The sequence below is a fragment of the Patagioenas fasciata genome, chromosome 2 (assembly GCF_037038585.1).
Source record: "Patagioenas fasciata isolate bPatFas1 chromosome 2, bPatFas1.hap1, whole genome shotgun sequence".
In the NCBI taxonomy this organism is placed as follows: domain Eukaryota; kingdom Metazoa; phylum Chordata; class Aves; order Columbiformes; family Columbidae; genus Patagioenas; species Patagioenas fasciata.
In genome coordinates this window covers 28,598,379-28,619,109 of record NC_092521.1, presented here as the reverse complement: position 1 = coordinate 28,619,109, position 20,731 = coordinate 28,598,379, and the positions used below count along the sequence as shown (strand labels likewise).

General features: G+C 33.7%; 1 protein-coding gene across 2 annotated transcripts in view; it reads right to left on the bottom strand.

Moving 5' to 3' along the window:
- MMP16 (matrix metallopeptidase 16) overlaps window positions 1-20,731 on the bottom strand; it is a 177,451-nt gene that overhangs the window by 73,283 nt on the left and 83,437 nt on the right. For both annotated transcript variants that reach the window (XM_065830111.2, XM_065830114.2), the window contains 2 exons: window positions 12,956-13,078; window positions 1,343-1,647 (listed from right to left, as the gene is read on the bottom strand). In XM_065830111.2, the coding sequence (XP_065686183.1) occupies window positions 1,343-1,647; window positions 12,956-13,078 (428 nt within the window). The remainder of the gene's footprint in view (window positions 1-1,342; window positions 1,648-12,955; window positions 13,079-20,731) is intronic.

Sequence of the window (20,731 nt, the reverse complement as noted above, 5' to 3'; positions counted from 1 at the left end):
ACTTGTGAAGAGGGCAAAAATGAGCAATGCAATACCACAGGTTTTGCTCCAGTAAGAATCTAGAACTTGGTCCATAAGAAATAAGCCTCTTGGACTGCTCCTAAGGGTTTTCACAGTGTAGTACACTGCTCTTGCTTCACTGACCCTGGTACAGCAGAGGTATAGCACCATTAGAATAGTCACAATACCATACTAATACTCCTGAAATACTAAGTTATAGCTTTGTTGCAAACTCTGGGCTACCAATACCACTGCACAGAAAGCTCTGAATTTTACTTGGAAGATCTCAGGTGAGAAAGGGAAAGGAATTAGATAAAAGTGTCTCGTTGTTCACAAATTCAGTGTAACATTGAAATACAACAGGTCTGCACTTCTTATTTGACATCTTTATCATCTCTTGTATACCAGAAATATTGTCCTTGTGCATCTGTGCATTATTATTTGCTGAAGAGACTCAGAGAGATCTACTAGGACAACTCAGGCTGCTTGAAGCCAAAACCTGTCAAAGCATCCAACACAGAATATGTCTATACAAAAACTCTTCTCTGATACTGTTCTGCAGACATGCAAAGGCTATCTTTGAATTAGATTTCCTATATAATGGCAGTAATTTAGTCACATGAACTTGGATCTTTGCAAGGGCCAGATTATAGTTCTGTGAGGAGTAACTTTAAACAGTATTTTTAATCTTGATCTGGTAAATTTTAGGTATGTCAACTGCACTATGCAGTCACTTATTTGACTACAGGGAATGTACAACTTCAGTAAATCAGAATTATTGTTGGAACTAACAATTCCACAAGACATGCAAAGGTCATTGGGAAACACTAACTATGTTCTTGGAATGGCATCTTTAAGAGTTGACTTTAAATACTTCCACTGCATCGCTGAAAAGAAAAACTGGAAAACACTAGGTTTTATGTACACTAGTATCCATTGTATTGGTAGGTAGTCTCAGTTGTTCTTAACCTGTCTTATATCACTGCTAAATACCATTCCACTTCTTCCCTAAACCTAAATAAATTGATATGACAAACCATTTCAAAATCACAGTAGTTCATATAAACATTCAACAGTACAATGTTTGAATGAACACAAATGTTCCTAACAAGAATTCATTAATTTTCAAGATAAACACATTTTCACACCGTAACTTACATTGAGATAGAAACTTTTCTGCCTCAGATTCTGATAGACCAATCAGCTGAAGATATTTCTAAAGTAATGTGAATTTAGGAAAGGAAACGATGAGACTCTAGGGACAGGGAATGATGGAAATAGTTCCGTTAGCTGAAAATGAATGCCATTTACTTATTTGGTTTAAATTGAAATCTTCTCTTACCATCATGATTGGGATTTCCCAAAGTCCATGGCTCATCTGAGTCAAAATGAGTGTCTCCCCCAATTCCTGGCCCAGGAAAATATGCATGAGCCAAAAATCCTCCCTCCCCATCAAAGGGAGAACTGTCTCCATGAAAACCTGATGCAAAAATGATTGTAATATCCACGTCCCTCTTGCCATTTTCTAATTCAATATAAGGAACTTCTTCAAATGTTAGAGGAGTTACATTCTGCCACACATCGAAGGCACGGCGAATGGCTTTACGAGTTTCAGCATCACCTACTTTTGGAGTGACGTTCTTTATGCTGAAAGAAACAGAAAAACATTAGATAGATTAAATTTGACAGACTGGTAAGTGACACTGCTAACATCCATTTCCCCCAAATTATTAAAAGCACTGTGCTTTTAATAAGATGTGCTATTCTGGCATTATGTCCTTCACAAAGAATATTTTTAAACAACCTGGTGCGAAATTATTGTGTTAATCTGTGACAATCTGTGACAATCTTTTTATGCTAGAAGTCATTATACATTAGCTAGGTTACTCTCAGAAGTGCAAAAAACTTATTTTTAGAAGATTAAAAATATTTAAAAATGAAAAAATCTTAACAGTGGGATAACTAGATTAATCAACCACTGGCTGTTTACCTCCTGGACCACAATTAGAATCCATTGCAGCTAAAGAATGGCATGTCATCTCTGATCAAAAGAAAAACATTTCATGTTAAATGAAATCTTAACTTCTTAGTGAATCCATTAGCAATAGCAAAGCCCCATACTGTGACCACCAACCAGTATTCACAAAACCTTAAAACCAGTTCTTGTTGCACTTATATCTGGATAGATAATTCCTTATCAGAACCAAAGCCTTTTTATTTCAATACAGGCTATGATGTCCTTTTATGATCTGATTACTTCCATAAATCTTGCATAAAACTATAGAATTCATCAGAGAAATAATTTTATACATGACAATTACATGCTATTTCAGAACTATATATTCAAACAGTAATTTCAGTCTCCACTGCTTCTTCAAATGACACACATAAGAGAAAGGTAAAAAAACATTCAGAATTATAGCTGAGTTCAGAATCACAGTTACTAGAAAATTATAGTGGAAACATCTTTAAAAATATTTTTATTATTAATTCAATAAAAGAATGGCAATAATCAATTTCAGACCTATCCAATTTCCTCCATCATTTTTACTTGATTCATACGGCCAGCAAAAACTCTGTTAGGTTTGTGTCGGTTCTGAAACTGCTGCAATCAGATGCTCTTTGTTCATTTGACATATGCTTGACTGAACATCCAGCACAAAGCTCAGAAATTGCATAGCTCTAGAGTATACGTAAAATTTATGTAAGTTCACACAGCATGGCATGTTAATGGAGAACAAAAATATTTTCATGAATAAACTTGGAATGATTTATTTGTTTGGTGCATTAAATCTGCTTGATTATATGGTATTGTAAGTTTATATAAAAGGAAATAAATCCTTCGGGTCTAATTTTATAGATTTGACTTCACATGTATACTATTTTGTTCATAGGTTCATGTAGAAACCACAAAGTTACTTATTTTGACTTCGCTCAAAAATATTCTTGTACTGAGTCCAATAATGCTAGTCTAACCAAAGCATTGTTTCTTTTCAGCTAGTATGTATGTTCCAATGAGATATGAAGATGAGAAAATAGTATACTGTAGAGAATCCACTGCTTCCTTTGATCTTTTGTTCCAAAGGTGATTTATCAGTCATTACATACTTGTGTTTATTCTCTTATTTATCTGTCTCATAACACTGGTTCTTGTTCTCTTTCAAATATATAAGCTTTAAGAATATTTTTGCCCCTAAAAAAAGGACATTTAAAATACATTTCTGCACTGCAAAGTCAATACTTCTTTCTGTCTCTTTGAAATTAAAAGTTTGAACTCTTTTAAATCTGTTATTATAAGACATTTTCTCCAGTCTATTAAATATTTTCTGTGATTTTTAGTGAACTCACTCCAATTTTGCAGTGTTATTTTAAAACTGACTCTATCAGAACTACAAAGTACTGCTGTACTGATCTCCCTTCTGTTATGTAGGCATAGCCTTACCTTATGTGATGCAAATGTCATGTGGTTCAAATCGCTTTGTATGATATCCTTTCTTCATAGTTATTTACTCATGAGTAATTTTATGATTAGTTTAGTGCTGATTTTCAGGTGATTAAAAAATATTGGATGCACTGGACCAACTATCAGGCCCTGCAGAACCCTATTCTGAAAGCTCTGTCCTTTGTGAATTATTTTTTTTGAGATGTTTTAGTTAGCAAGTTCATGAACTACTCATCCTGTGCCCCTTGAGAATAGACAGTATTTTACAACCAGTCTGTCATCTGGCACTAAATCAAAACACATCACAAAGGCATGCTTACACTGCCACTACCAAAAACTTGACTATAGTTAACCTGTTGCTGTGCTAATAGCACTCACAATGTTGATGAATTTTCTCTTAGGAAGTGCAGTGTCCTCTCTAAACCACATAAATTGTCTCAAGCACAGCTCATTGAAGGATTAGAGCCTGTTACTTGCTATGTATAACGAATATAGCAAATGAATCCACAGGCCTCCACAGAAAACAGAATAAGTCTAGTAAAGCCGTTATTTTGATGTAGGGAAAGTTCAACTGAATGACACTTTGACGCTTTTTTTTTTTTTAATTGTTTTGTATTTAGGAATCTTAGTAATGGGTCATAGTCACACTTTGTGGTTATGTAAACAGAGAAAAAAGGTAGTCTTACACTGCCATATGGGATATGAGGAAATGGATATAAACAGATTGAAATTTTGTATGGTGGTAAATTGATTAATTACTTGATCTAGAAGTGTTTGACTCAAGTTTTAAGCTTTATCACTTTACATTTTCTTGCTTTTTCAGTGTGCAGAATTAAGTTTTAGTCATTGATTACAAATGAAAAATTGAGCCAGTTTCACACACATTAACTAGAGGTGATTACTTATGATAGAAACTCTTTTCCAGGGGATTCAGCTATTGAATTACTTTTGAAATAGCATCCTACATCTCAAGATTCATTGTCAAGACGAAAGATTTTTCAAAACATACATTCTGTATTAGAACAAGACAGATTTCTGGCTTCCAAAACAATCTTCTGGAAAGGGCAAGATTAAACTGAAAAAAATGTATCTGCTTAATTAAATTAAGTCAGTACCTATTCGAATAGAAGAGTATTTCCAGAAAATGATTGTCCGTTTTAACATGTTTAACACAAGCCATTCTAAAAAGATCACTTCCAGTATTACGTGTGACATGAATGTTGAAGTTGTCTAGCTGGGAACTTTGCTTAGAATAATTCACCAATGTAGACATAAAATGCAAGTTATTTTACATTTCTTTCACACTTCTTTCATGGTGTTGATCATATAATCTCCAAAGAGAAAGTACAGTGAGAAGATCAATGCACAGAGACAATATGTCAACTACCAGAGATTCTAGGAGTCATCTCTTGAAAGTCTTTGTTTTAGACATATCACTGCAATAGTAAGTAACATCTTATATGAGTCATTTTCTTATTACACTTGGCTCTGCATCTTAAAGCCAGCAGTTACGTGAAACACCAGTAACTGTCACCAGTGAAAAAAAAAGAAAGTGGGTATTTTACACTCAACATGTCCGGATAATGGAGCTCAAATAACAATAAGTGGATGACATGCCAGCTCAGAACCACTCCTATTGCCAGGGGGCATCACAGCAAGACAAAAGCCATTACAATAAGAAAACAGTATTTCCTAAGTACTACTTTCCTAACCTGCAAATCTTTCACAGAAAACATTTCACAGAAAAGATGTTTAGCAGAGAGAAAGATCCAGTGCTGACCTTGACCAGATCACCAGTGCAAGCTATTAAAGAAGCTGAAGAACATACAATTCCTTCCAAAGGGAAAGTGTTTCAGTAAGCAAAAGGTGATCCATAAGAAGAAACATTTACTTCAATGTCATTTTTTTACAAACTAGTAAACTGAGTGATCATGGAATGTTTTGGGTTGGAAGGGACATATGAAGTTCAGCTAGTTTAATTCCTCACAGTGTGCAGGGACATCTTCAACTAGATTAGGTTGCTCAGAGCCCCATTCACCATAGCCTTTATATTTTGTACAATTTTGAAAAGCTGTTATTCTTAGACAACCACAGCCATGTCTCCACAGAATACAGTATTTTTTGGTTATTACTGCTGTTTGATGTAAACATGGTTTTCAACCTGATAGTTGTTTTTGGCATTATATTTTTTAAATTCATGTATTGCACAGGAAGAAAAAGATTAAATATGTTACGCGCTTTTCACACTGATATATTATTTCTACAGATGCCTGAAGAGTCTTGTTTTGAGGACTATTATTATGAAATTCTGAGTCCTATCAATTTTAGGAAAGCTTCGGGTTTTCCTTCCCCTCCCTCTCCTCCTCTGAAAATATTTAAAAAAAAAATAAATTAAAATCCGTGTTTCAGTGACACATTTTTGTCTGCAAAAGCTTCAGGAGCCTCTCAAGACTGTGAGGATATACCTCACTTGGCTGTGTAAAATCAGTCACCTGAAATTTAAATGTAGTACGTTAAGTAGCACATATTTGCCATTTAATTTCACTATTTCCTTTTTTCTTCGCAAACTGTCATTACAACAGTTTGTTATATTTTTCATGTAAATTGCTACAATTCTGTATATTAAATCAACCCTTCTGATCCAAGCTGGACCCAAGAGGGAGTTCAGCAAAGGTTATGCTCGAAAAGCATAAAGCTTATTATTACTGTTTACCTTAGCAGTAATGACCTCCACAAGAGTTGTGATAACTCAGTGACAGACTTCTTCATGGCCTGTAGACTTTGATACTTCTACACTGTGTATAATAAATACTGGTTTTAAATTGTTCTATACTCATTTGTGCATTAAATCCAGAGGATAATATTAACAATAATTTACTACCCTGTTGTGCTGGATAGACTGGATATTAATGAGTGCTTTTAGAATTACAAGGTAATTATAATGATGTAAGATGATCTTGTTTAGGTTTTTTTCATTGTTTTGTTTGTTGGTGGTTTGTTTTTGGTTTTGTTTTTGTTTTCTAGAATGTATATCTACCAATTAAATATAAATGAGGCAAATATTTCTACAATGCCAATTTTTTCAGGCATTCCAAGATTTTCTAGGAGCAAAGTCACAAATTGGAAACCCCATTCTGATGAAAGAAAGGACATTGAAGAGAAAAGAACAGGAAATTCAAATGAGTAGGTAAAAAGATAAAGTCAGTAATCTGTTTGAAGTAAGTCAATTACAGATCTGTATTTGATATCAAAAAGTTGAGATAAAATGAATTGCAACATATCTTAAATTTTAATACCTTGTTGAAACTACCTTCTAATTGCCATTGCTTTCGATCAAACCTTAACTGAACAAAAGCTTTTTTTTTCTTTTTTTTTTTTTTTTAATGCCACTGTTACTTTTACTGAAATTAATAGATTACTTCTGGTCAAAGGTATATTTCATTTTGTGCCATCATTTCTCTAGAGATACTTTCTATCAAGTTGCTTCATTAATCTCTCACTAATGTAGGTTTTCTTAGCTTCAACTTCTTTGCAGTCTCACTTTGCTAACTCTTTGTAGCTATAACCTGAGAATGTTTCTCATGTAAAATATGATCTTGGTTCATATAACTCCTGTTCCAGCTGAATAAACCCGTCAGACATAATGCTTTTGATTTTCTTGTTCTGTGACCACATTAAAACTAGACTACTGCTGTCATGTTGTAAAGAATCTATAATTCCTTGCCTTTTCAGTTTTGTAGGTAATATTCTTCTTCTCATAACTCATTAAAATCATCTGAAAAGTTACAAAGATGAGATTTCCAAGATGCAAAACCAAGATTAGTGAAATACTTGACAGATAAATGTTTTGATGGGAAATATATTCTAAGTAATCACGTCATAATTTACTACCAATCAATTTAAAATTAATAAAATGCAACATAAACATTTACAATTATAGTATACTGATATACAAATATGTAACTACTTCAGGGTTGCTGAAGTAGGTATAAATGAAATGAGAGCTGATAATCTGTGATATATAAATTTTATATGAAAAAGACTGACACTAAAAATACATATAGCAAAGAATATTTTTTTGTTAATTACATTGTGGAAAAGCATAACTAATTGGCTTAATTGATCATTACATAGGAATCCTCTCTTATAAATTACAGAATCACCACAGTTTAATTTAATCTCCATTTATTAGGTATATTTTACATATCCTCCCCTCTTCAGTTCAAACGTTAGAAATGCTAAAGTACATAACACTGCTAACATAGTTTGTTAAGAAAAGGGAAAGCATTACCTTTATTAAATTGTTTTTTAGGAATGTACTGAGCTTTAACAGAGGGGTAAATATGCTTAAATCAACTGAAGTATGATATTTTATTCAGATTCCTAAACATTGTCTGTAATGGTACCAGTGGATATCAGGTAGATAGATACTGAAAACTTTCCTGTGTATCATCAGGTTGACTAGAATTGCATTTTTTATGGCATTTCTGATTGAAAGCTGGTAGACTATGCAGTTATAGTGACAAAATGATCTTTAATAGACCCTTAATTAGCATCTAATTCTGCATCTGTGCTTACTAGAAAAAGGTAATGCTTGGTGTCAGGAATTGTAGCATCCCTGTCCCATTAGTACTTAAGGGATGGAGCCCTATGGAAGGCACTCTAACAGTTTGTGAGAACTTTACTGTAGAAAACAAGTAGTCTTTCTAGTACAAATTACTGTTTTTCTAGATTTGCAGCTGTTAACCATCAGAATTGCAACAAAACATGTACATAGGAATGCTAAGTACTTGTAAGTGGGTCATTTTGAAAACATCTGTTTTCAGAGAACCCTGAAAACTTCTTCACCGTGCCACTCGGAATGCTTTCCACATCTGGAGGAATCACTTCTCAATACAAATCTTCACGTATTTTCTATGCTACTATGTGCTTTGTGATACAGAGGAGCTGAGAACTTCAAAATTTATTACCGATTTGTTACTGACTTAAAAGGGTAGGGTAGGATTATAGAGTATATAGTTAGGTATTTCTACTGCCTTTAGGTGATTTAGGCCTCATATGTACATAGGCCAAAAAAAAAAAAAAATCAAAGTGCAGTCCAATTCTGAAAATGCTTCTGGCATGTTTCAAAATATATTAGTCACGTACAACTGAATTAAAGCATAGAATATGGCTTGTATATTGAAGACCAGTTTTCAGACATTCTAGTAATTCACAATTTGTTACAGTTAGGACGTTTTTGGCATCTCTGGAAAATAACAGATAATCACTATTTCCCCTTATTTCTGCTTTTCATTTTTAATGGAAAGGTAATATGCTTGTGTCTTGATGTTGAAATAGTATAGCTGTATATTCAAAAAATAATGTAGGGTGAACATCATCATAATGCAATGCTTGTGTTATTTCAATTCCAAAAGAACTGGCCTTTTTTCATTCATGAGAAAACTAAAGTCAAGAAAATTAAGCATATAGTGACTTTTTAAAATGTACGATTAATAAGGTGTGCAATTCGTTGCTTTAGGAAATATTTTCTAAACAGTCCTCTGTAGTAGTACACTTAAAATAATATTTTATTAAAAATATCTCATTGCTTCTTTGAATCAACAGTATTTTCTAAGTTTTTTCTTAATTCAGGATTCTTACTTTCAGTGTGGCTTTTAAACGCCCAAGAAAAATTCTCTTTCCAAATTCCACACAATACAAATCATTCAGATCATAGAAAGAACATAGTTTATTGTTAACAAGCCAAATAGGACTTCTCATTGCATACTGAAGCTCCCTGCTGGCATTAATTCATTTAACTGAACAGCATGAAGTTAGACATGTCCAAATCTTTCATCTTCTCTTGGTTTTTGGAGAGTTGAAATCCAGGATGTCTCCAACTTGTTGAGAAAGAAAAAACATTAATCTAGGACTTGACCCAATGTCCACTGAAAAAGTAAAAAATTAAACTGTTCTGGTTGATCTGAGATGAAGCTATTGACCATCTACAGTTACCTCCAATAAATAATTTAATATTACATATTGCTGAGCAATCAAATTGTGATTTTTTTTTTCTTCCTCAAGACAGCAAGATAAAGCAGAATGGCTTTCAAATTATTATTTTATTTTAAATTGTTATGAGTTGTAAGTAATAGTTGTAATTCAAGGTAAAGCTTGGGTTTTTGGACAGTGTTCTCCAACTTTAATTGCAAAAGTGTTCTGCAGACTGAATAATTGGAACAACTGACTGCTGAAGTTAAAATTATGAATAGTATGCCCAGAATTCTGATGAGGAGGACTTTATAATCAATAATTCCCCATCAAAAATATTCATGTTCTATTTTGACAAAGCTGCTTGTTTTATTGATTCACATTGTTATTTCTTCTTTAAAGTATTAAATGATCTACTTCCCTAGCAAAAGAGAAGGTGATTGTTTTGTGAGATTCATAAATGTCTTCGTAAACATGTCATATAAAAAGAAGAAAAAAAAAAAAAATAAATCCTTCGTAGGTTTCATAGATTTCTTCTCTGGCTCTATGTAATGTGCAGAGATTGTTGTGTAATTTGATAGGGTGTAAAACACTAAGGTAGAAATCAAGACCACATCATTAAGATCTTTGTAGTTTGTTTTGTAATGGAGATGTAATTTTCGTATACTCCAGGTATTCTCCTTCACTCCTACACTCTTCTGGCTGGTAAACAGGTTTGAATGCTCACTGTCTGTTTCTCTTAGCGAAAGTCATGTTAGTGTGTAAGGTAAGTACTAATAATATTTACAAGGCATAGTGGCATGAACTATACCAGGTAGAAAACATACAGTAAGTAATGTTGCTGTGCAACTTCATTAGAAACAGAAATTCTAACAAATACATTATTCACCAGTTCAAACAGGTGGAAAACTGCATTCCCTGAGGGAGAGAAAGTGTAACTAATGCAGTATGATGCTCATTCCATGTTCATGTTCCCAATACTGGAAATCTGCATTTTGATACTGTCTGCATACACACTTTGTTCTAAGAGTAATTATCATTTAAGTAAAAAATGCAATATGTGGCCAAAAAGGACATAATTATATGCAAATTATCATAGAAATTTTACTTTTTTGAAGTTCCATCTTGAAATTTTAAGGAACTGTTTCAGCTTGAACAATTACAAATTGAAAATATGGAAATGTAGAAAAATATTATAAAAGTTGCACATATATCTGTTTTGATTCTCTTACCCATGGTTACAGGGACAATCTAAGAGGAAGTATATTCTGAAAAACATAATTTATATTTAACTGGTGCCAGCAGTAGTTCTTGGGGAAGAAAAATAACTGAGAGACAGAAAACGCTAAAGTAAAAATAATAGTACACACAGTTTAAAAAGCATTTATATGCAATCTCAATTCTATTTTACAATTACTAATGACTTTGTGTTTTTCCTGAAGTGATAATTATTTCATTAAATAGAACATCTGAAGAAATACTCTAAGACCAAGTAGCCAGAAAGGTAGTAAGTGGTAAACGTAGATTATGTTCTCTTTCAAAGAGTGCCCCTCAGCACAGTAATTGCACCTTTTTGATGGTTATGCATACAAAAAACTCCACATCCATGGTTTTTACAAAAGCAACAGTTTCTACGTTTACAGTATTGTATTAAATATTTTATCAAAATAAGCAATAAAGAAACAAATTTGAACAGTTTGCCTCACTCTACTCCAATCAAAATCCTTGGCAAAAAAAAATAATCACCAAATATTTAGGAAAACCCACTCTTAAGGTCTACGTTCTGCTCATCTGTTGGTCTCTTTCTGATGTAATGGGTTGTTCACAAAACACCTTTTTTTGCTGTTACCTCTCCTGTTCAGAAAGGCAGGTGAGCGCAGTCCTACAATAACTGGGATGGGTGATATTTTTTTATTGTTCATTCTGGGAACAGGGAAGTCGTGTGGTTTTAGGGGTGTTTTTTGTACAGTTTTGGTTTTAGTTTTGTTTTCCAGAAAAGTGGAAGAGGTAGTAGACACTGAAATGACAGAGAAATCACTGTCTTTGGAGCAATTACTAAGCCTGCTTAGCAGACACACTGCAGACTTCAACTGGCCAGGAGTACAAGGAATGCAGCTGGAAACCTGCAGGTTATAAAGCGACTGAGAACTGGCACTGAGAAAAATGGAGAAGACGAGTGATGCTGGAGATATGATCAAAAGTTTAGGGATCAAAGCAACTTAAAATGTCATTCAGTTAACCGATTTTAAGCTTGTAAGCAAGGAATTGTTGGGAAGAACAAAGCAGGTGAGGAGAAGCGTGTGAAGAATCTTTTTGTTGTTGTTGTCTTAATTTGCTTTGAGTTATTGTTTGATTCAGAAAGATTCATATTGTATTTTTAATCTAATAACATTTGAGTTTTCTACTTTACATGCATTTTGGTTCACAGCTCACTACAAAAATATTATAGGCTTTTTCACTTCAAATCTCTGGCTGTCTGGAGGTCTTGTCAAATTGAGAGAGTGAATATTTTACAAGAGGGAAGGCAGAAGGTAAATAATTGCTATAAATTCTTCAAAGTGAGAAAGATTAGTAGATAGTTGCCATATAGTTTAATACCAGGCACCCTTGTTTGTTATGATGATTAATGCCTTGGGACACAGCACAGAAGTTACACAAGTGGTAGGATTTAGACTGTTGTAAAAAAAATCTTATCATGAAATAGAGAATCAGACTCTGCACACATCAGAGCAATAGAAAAACACACATTTATAGGTGACCATGCATGTTGTGTGATATATGCATACACACACACACACTACTTTTAAATTTTAAAATGCAGAGAGTGAAGTGTTGTAGGTGGGCATTCGTATACTGACCAACTATGCAATACATTTACATGAAAAATAAAGGATTTCAGCCAACGCAACATGCTAATCTCAAGGCAGTCAATTCTCTATCGCTTGAAGTTCTATCAGTGTGTAATGTCTTAAAATAGAATTCTCCAATTCAGACATAAGCCACAGTATTGACACAGAGTTACTAATAAAATTATCTCTTCATTGTGGTATAAAGAACAGTCTATATGACCAACAGAGCTTATGAACTTAAAATTTAATGGGTTTATGAATAATGGCACCAGTTAATGAATTTGAAAACAATTTTATCCCTCAGAATTTACCCTTGTTAAATATTACAGGAATCTCAATGAAGTTGTGTAAATTTTCAAACAGGCTCTCTTGGAATCCTTGGTTTGCTGACAAATTATGGATTTTATATTATACGCATGACACTTTCCTTGGTTGACAGAGCTCTAGCAAGTACAAAATGTGCATCTAACTTTCACTGCAAAGATCAGTTTTGACAGTAGGGAACACACTGTGTAAACTACATGCCAGACTCAAGAGTTATACAGTTGTACACTCCCATGCATACCCCATGCATATCACATATTAATAATAAACTTCTAATAATATTGAAAAATATTTCAGAAATTTGTATGTACTTTAAAAATTAGCACTACTAGTAACATTTATGTATCTATATTAATATCTTTGATACCTGTAAGTGATATGTTTGTGTTGCCATTTCTGTCCTGTTAACGCATAGCGTTTCCGACGAATGTTAAATTTGGAGCTACCTCTAGTTTGGTCAGGCACACCACAGCGAGGCTTCTTCATCCAGCTGCAAGAAACAGCATCACACAGTTAAAGCAACATGGCAGAAAAATCATGACTACTGCACGTATCTAATAAAAACCTGTATAGTTTGTATAGCTTTACTTTCTCCCATAGAATTCAGAAACGAATTAATTTGCTGTTATTTTTCCTAGTTTTGCTAAGACATCTGAACAAAGACTTCACAACTGGACAAGTCTTTCCTAATCAATAATTTATTCTCATCCATTCTAGGTAATTATTATCTGTATTGCTAACTTGCTTGTTGAAGGTGAAGTTTAAGTATATACACAAAGATTCAGTCAAATCCCTAGTTCCTAAATAATTTTTATTATTCTGTGATCCCTCTTTTCTGTTTCATTGTCACGATATTTAAAAAAGCCTCAAGTTATTTTAATCAGAGTCCAGTCAACTGCCAGGGGTTTTTTTTGTTTGTTTGTTTGTTTTTTAATTCAAATACTGAAACTGCTAATTGTATGGTAATATATTCTTCTATCTTACTCTCTTTCCACACAATGAGGAGTTTCTCTTTCAAACTGTAAGTTCCTAGTGGAGATATTTAACTCAAGAATTCTGCCTAAGAATATTTAATGCTCAGTACAAAGTCAAGCTGAAAGGTCTAAATCACAAAAACCAAAAATGATCATTGTAGCACCAGACTTTCCACAGAAGTGTTTGACTTTTATAGTGGCCTTCAATATTTCTATATTTTCCAGTATTGCAAAAAATTCCAATTCCAAATATGTCAAAATTAGGATGATGTCTAAACTAAAAGTATTAATTCAACAGCAGTATCATTGAACTGCTTCTCACTTGTAGTGTAAGGGGATTTTTAGTTTGAGTAAAAGTGAAGAAAACTCAGTTGAAGTTATCACTTTATATGAGCTGAATAGCTGCAGAACAATTTAGCACCAGGAAGATAGAAAGATTAAAGACATTCACTGCAGAAGTAAAAGATAAATGTCCTCTATTACTTTTCCAGTTCATTTGACTTTATTTGTACCACACCAAATAATTACTGATGTAAAAGCTATAGTTTCCCAATGATATTTACCACAAGAGTAGTCATACCCTGTTTTCAGGCTTGCATGAATGAATTTCTGACCATTAAACAGGCATTTAAGCATTGTTTCATAAATAAATACACATGCAGCAGCTGTATGTATGTATGACTGGATGACAGAAAAGTCATTTGAAATGTCATCTCAGATAGTAGAGGCCTTTCAAAACATGTGCAGGTAATAAAAACTCAAAAAACCCCAAAAAACAACCAGCCAACCATCTTTCATTTTTTTCCAGTAGTTATTCTTAGTTCAAGATATGTAAAATTAAGAAAACCATCTTGCTTTATCCAAAAGGAGACATGAAATATTTACAGTACAAAGGAGTAGTTTGTGAGAGTATAAAGAAATACACAATCTAATGAAATAATTGAATTTTTAGTTCTATACTCAAGGAATGAGCTGTGCATTGTAAGTTTTACACCTGTTAATACAAGACAATCCATAGCTCACACAGAATGATTTTTTAGAGGTGGGCTAATACAGTCAAAATCAGCCACCCTAATTTTCATACAGCCATACTTCTAATATTTCATATAATTTGTAGTTATGGATATAAAGCAAGTTATTGTTTAAATGCCTAAGTAGGAGTAAAGCTCACCAGCCTGTGTGAAAGTATAAACTTTTAGTGATAGTTCCAAGATGGCACTGCACCCCACTTGTACTGATAAAGAATACATAAGGTCAATGCCTGCAAATATTTGGTGAGTGACATATCCACCAAGTAGCACAAGTGGGGAAGCAAAAAAATCATGGCATTGACCAGCTGAACTGAAGCCACTGAATTCATAGACACCTTTTTCAAGTAAGAAACACAGAATTATTTGCTCTAATTTCTGGTCAGAGTAATTACAACTGGCACATAAACCAGTTGACTATTATTTGTATTTGCAAGGAAGACAATGTTCTTTCCCTAGTGTCTGTAAAGACAATACTGCAAAATACATAAAATTTGACCCCACCAGTATTTGTTGAAACACTCTGCAACTTCAGGTTCCTCTATGTTTTTGAAAAGAAGTGCCAATTCAAAAAGTAAATGTTAGTGATCTCTGGGATGAAATATTAATTAAAAGTTTAATTTGCTCTAATAATGAAATAAAGTGACAGAAACAAGCAGATCTTAGTTACAGACCAGAGGGGAGTCTAGTCTTCTTAGTAAAATTACATCATATTTACACTTCAGCAAATGAGATTAAAATTGGCTCAGACCTTGGAGAACTTTTAGACACATTGTCAGTAACACTTTTTCACAGTGCACGTTAGATCATCATGTAGTTACTATGAATTTTAATGCCAGGGTATATTTAAATTATGCTGTTGATACTGCACACGCACATCGCAGAAAAAGATATATACGTAACAAGATATCAGTTTTCTCACCTTAAGGTGATATCGCCACATCAAAAAAAAAGAAGCAAAGAATAAATAAAAAACAAATAACTACTACATTTTGTTACAGGCACTGTACAAAAATGTCATGGTCTTGTATAAAATGTGTATCATATCACTTATAGTTGTATTGTTTCAAGGGCGATGACTTTAACTAAATGGAATTAGGCTTACTCCCCAAAAAGGGTTTAAATTAGTTAGCTTAACTGATGGAGACCTATTTTAATAACAGAGTTTTATCACTGGCAAGCCAGGGGCAGGGAAGTGTAAACATTCCAAGCTGTGAATTTAAAAATTAATCTTCAAAGCTGTTATTGAAATAATCTCTCAAGTTATGTCAAAGGTTCAATACTCTTACAGAAAATAATGTTAGCATAAAATGTTTTCCACTTAAGATTTAACACAAAAAGTCAAGAACAATAGGTAGTATGGATTCAAAATTCAACATTGCGTTATCTTAACAGGACTACTGACAATCCATTTTTAGCAAAAAGAAACACAGCTCAAAATAACATGTTATGAAATTCAAGCAGTCACAATTTATTCTTGCATTGATTTTGAAGTAGTATGTACCTATCAAGAACATTACGCTCGTATCCTTATTGGTTTGGATGGGCAGGGGATGTTCCATGTGGGTGTGCTGTCTAGCCCACTGATGTTCTTACTGTTCTTACAAGAGGACTGGGCTGTGGTTCACATACAATATAAATCCTAACTTAAAACAAACAGAAGCCTTTGCACAAGTGGTTCACTAGATTTCAGGAAATTATCTTCACATAAAATTTAAGGAAAGATGCAATTTGCAGCTGAAGAGTTGGACTATCCCCAAATCTGGCACCTAGATCTTAGCTGAGCTATGTTTAGCTGTCAGAATTTTAAACAGATTAGTAGATGGTTAGTATTAGAGTCCAGTTATTTCTAGCACAGAAATGAGGCAAGACGTTAATAACTTCTTGCACGTAAATTTTCCTTTTTTTTTTTTAATATGTTATTTATTTTTCTTTAAACAGTAGTGGTTCTCACACTGACTGAAAGACTTCCATCAGTAATAACCATTAATGTCCATGACATTTTGGGCTACTTAGTGTGTAATACGATCTTCCATCTGGGGAGAACTGACAAATAAAACATTAATTTCTATTTTCTTCCAAATATACCTTAATTTACATAACGTGATCAGTATCCTCAATGTTCTTGATGGCTTGTTGGACTTTAATTATTATTTTTTTTTAATAATTGGTTTAGTTTAGTAAAGGTGCATACTGGTAATGACCATGCTGCTCTTTAATCTGTTTGCTTCTGAACTTGTAGAAATCTTTTATGGAGTAGCCCCTCAAAATTAATACTTTATCAGCAGTCAATAAAGAGGCTTAATTGTGACTAATGTATTCTATCTCTAGACTATGTCACATCAAATTCCTCTCTTAGCTGCATTAGTTTGAATCTCGAAGAGCTATATATGTCAAAAGAATTAAAACAGCTTAGGCTCACAGAAAATCAGAAAAGATTACAATAAAAATATGCAGCAAAACTGTAATGCTCTTCCAGGGGAGAAGGAGCTGAAACTGAACTTCTTATATTAATAACTCAAGCCAGTTGACGAACTGTATCTTGTTCTTTGGGGGTCAGAAGGAAGAATCTCTTTCTGTCTCCTCACCTCCTTAAGCTTTCAGGAAAAAGTTTCATTCTAATGCAGGATCAAAAAATTGAAAAAAAACCAACAACCTGCCTTTGTTTAAATACCCTACTTTCATTTATCCCTAATAAAAACTGATGTTTAGACAGTTCAATGTATTTGGTGGTGGCTTTTTGTTGGGGATTTTTTTTCAGAGCTAAATGAAAAAAAAAGGAAAATAAAAAAGAGAGTCCAACTTGACTTAACGCAACTGAATTTATTGGCTGGAAAACCTATATACATTTATTTAAGGAAATTACTGAATGGCACTCTGAAACTTCTTGTGGGGAGAGACAGATACATTTTCTAAACATCTTTACTCTTCCCTACTGTAGTCCACTATTACAAGACTTTACTGGCACTCCTCTAAGTAATAGCAAGCAGTCAAAAGTGATGTAGGATACTGTATTTCAACCCTTTTACTGATGATGATTTGTCTGCAGGGCTTTTCATTGAATGTTTGCTTAGGGGACAAGGCCTTATGTACAGCTTTTGTACAAAGACCTTTACTAATAAAAAAGGCAACTAAGTCAATTTCAACAGCTCAAAAATTACTGTTCACTCTCACACTTTAACCGATAATTAATATATAAACAACAGAGATCACACATACATATGATTATATCTTAATTATGAACCTTGCAGTAAACTCAGAAGTTCATCTGAGCATTAAAATAGGCATATTTGCCATTAATTTATAAAATATTACATTAAAATAAAATTACTGCTTTGTTACTATTACACAAACTTAGCATCCTATACATAACCTTTCTATCTTTATACCAAGAAGTTTGTAATGTACCCCTTTAAACTGCAAAACACATTTTGGGAAAAAAAAAATTAAAACAAAACAAAACACCAAGCATGTATAGCAGTTTTAAGAAAAGACAACTAGCCTTTTTCTGCTTAGTATGTTTGGTTTAAAAGTCCAGGATGCCAACAGTGGCTCCATTTCCAGAAGTCTCCTTTTTAATGAAACATTGATAGTGTTTGATAATACATAAATTAATCACAAAAAATATTGTGGCACGTCATGGAAATGTCAGACACTGTTTTCACTGGGTTTGACATTGTAATCATACTTGTATTCAGAATGTCCCTCATATTATCATGCCATTATAATGTCTGTTCCTAACACTCACTCTTCTTTATCCCCAGCAACAAACACGGACCATGCTTTTCAAGCAACTTGGGAAACAAGTTAAAAAACACAGCAAAAACATGTGAATGGTGAGGGGGAAAATTAACACTGTTCACATTAATGCATACCAAAATACTCATGGAGGGATTATCTTTTTTTTCAGAACAACAAAATCCCACTAGAAGACTTTGGTGATGATGCTGGAGGACACTGTTTCTCTGTTAATATCCCCAAAGCTGGTTCCTATCAAGCTACTATTATAATGTCTTTCAATTTTTTGTCCTTCTGAAGATGAAGAGGCACATCATAATCTCTTCTCAAGACATGCTAGAGAAGCAGGTAAATCCTCACACACAAGATGAGAACATATTGTTTTCACATGGTTCCTGCTGTACTCTCTATTTTGTAATCTCAGTATTGTATGTGATTATAGCATATTAATTACAGGGAAACAAATGGTGAACTGTCATGTGCTCCTGGCCAAAAAAGTGTATATGTACTTGCTATGTAGATGAAAGGGAAGATTATTTCAAACATTTATAAAATACTGACATAAACAAACAATGAAAAAAACAGTTTATCCTTTGTTACATAATCACATCTCCCAAGAATATTCAGTGGTGATAACTGATGGTAACTTGAGGCCACAGTCTAGTTTAATGAGTTTGGGTTTTTTCTCAAGTCTTTATGAATCAGTGATGTTCCCAACTTGACTCCAGTTAATATAGTAACAAAAGTGTAAGTATATGTAAAATTCACCCAGCATGAGCTACATGCTGCTATGAATTTCCATGCTTTAATACATATTTCTATGTAAAAAAAAATATCGTGCATTAAAATGTTTGGAAGACTCAATACCCACTAGACTGCAAAATTAATGTTTTTGACTGCTGCACAGATGTATTCCTTTGTCTCTTACATAGCAGAAGTGAAGACAACCTTGCTGACATGCTGGCCAGCAAGCCCAATTTAGCAAACGTAAACCACTTCCCTTTGCAATTAAAATTTGTTTTGGTTTGGTTTTCAACTTGCTAGCTGATACTCTAAACCAAGAGATAGCCTCCACTTTGCCTTAGGTTACCACTTTCTATCCTCTCTGTACTCTAACTGTGAACAGATTCTTTTCCTGTTAGTGAAATATATTGCCTTTTACAAAGCTGCCACCACGGTGCCTTTAAAAGGCTACTTGTGCCTGGTGTAACAGCACTCTCCTCTCAAGGATCAATCACTGAAGCTGTATAAAGAGCCAAGTCTCTCCACTCTGCAGGTTGAATCATAAACATACTTTTGAGCATCGCTTTCTCACAAGGCGTTTGCTGCCACTGCACTGCATGTTCTAAGGTCCTTTAAATTCCTAAACTAAGGGATGTGAGATCAACTCACCTCCCCTTAGGGCAAGCCTAAAATCTGCTTTGCTTTATTGCTTTTCAATGCAATAATGCATGTGTCAGTGGAATAAAATGATTTTTCCAATCCTGTCAGTATTTCGGGTAGGCTCATCCCTAAACTCTAAATAGTAGAAAAATCATTCATGTCAGCTACTTTACTAAAAATGAATAATGAAAGATGACACATTGGGTTAGGTTTAGTAAATGGGAAATGAAGGATGATTTTTTCCCCTCCCCCAAAAAGCATTTTAGAGATGGTGTAGAAATATATTTCAATAAAGTAAATGCTGTATATGTAGTAACAGTACTACTTCATTATTGTTTGCTTTTCAAGCCAAGCAACTTTTTCTAAAACCACAAGACAATCTTTATTACATTTTAACTGGAACAAGTCCAACAAGCATTTTGAATCTTAATACCAGATCCATTTTCTTAGTTGTGTACTAATACTATTTCTTTTTTTTTTTTTTTTTCTTTTTCCTGGCACATTTTTAAATTTTAGTATAGTATAGAGTTGTTTGGAAGTGTCTTTTAATTGCTCTGTTTCTCAAAGTTTGTCTGTGTTTAGTAAAATCAGATGCTGCCTGCCTTAAACAACTTCAGAATTGCAAAGGGCATGCAAAACTAATCCAATTTTACTGCATGTAAAAATGACCACACCTGGTCTTTTGTTACTGGAAACCATTAAATAAATGAGGCGGTGGAGTGTGCTAAAATACTTTGCAATGAGCATAAGGAATATTACGCTTAAGATTTTCCAGTAAGAAAAGACGCTTTTCACTGTGAAACCTTACGTGAATTCTTGCCAATCTTGAATCAGTTTCTCCACTTCCACATTGACAACCTTTTGGCCCTTTCTTTAATTAACCCTGACACAATTTCTTTGCAACCACATGCCTAATAACAGGCAGGCAAGTGACTGCCTGCTACCATGAAACACAGAACATGAGAAAAAAAATAGGCAAGGAGAGAGAGAGAAACATTTCAACTCCCCATCTGAAGCTGC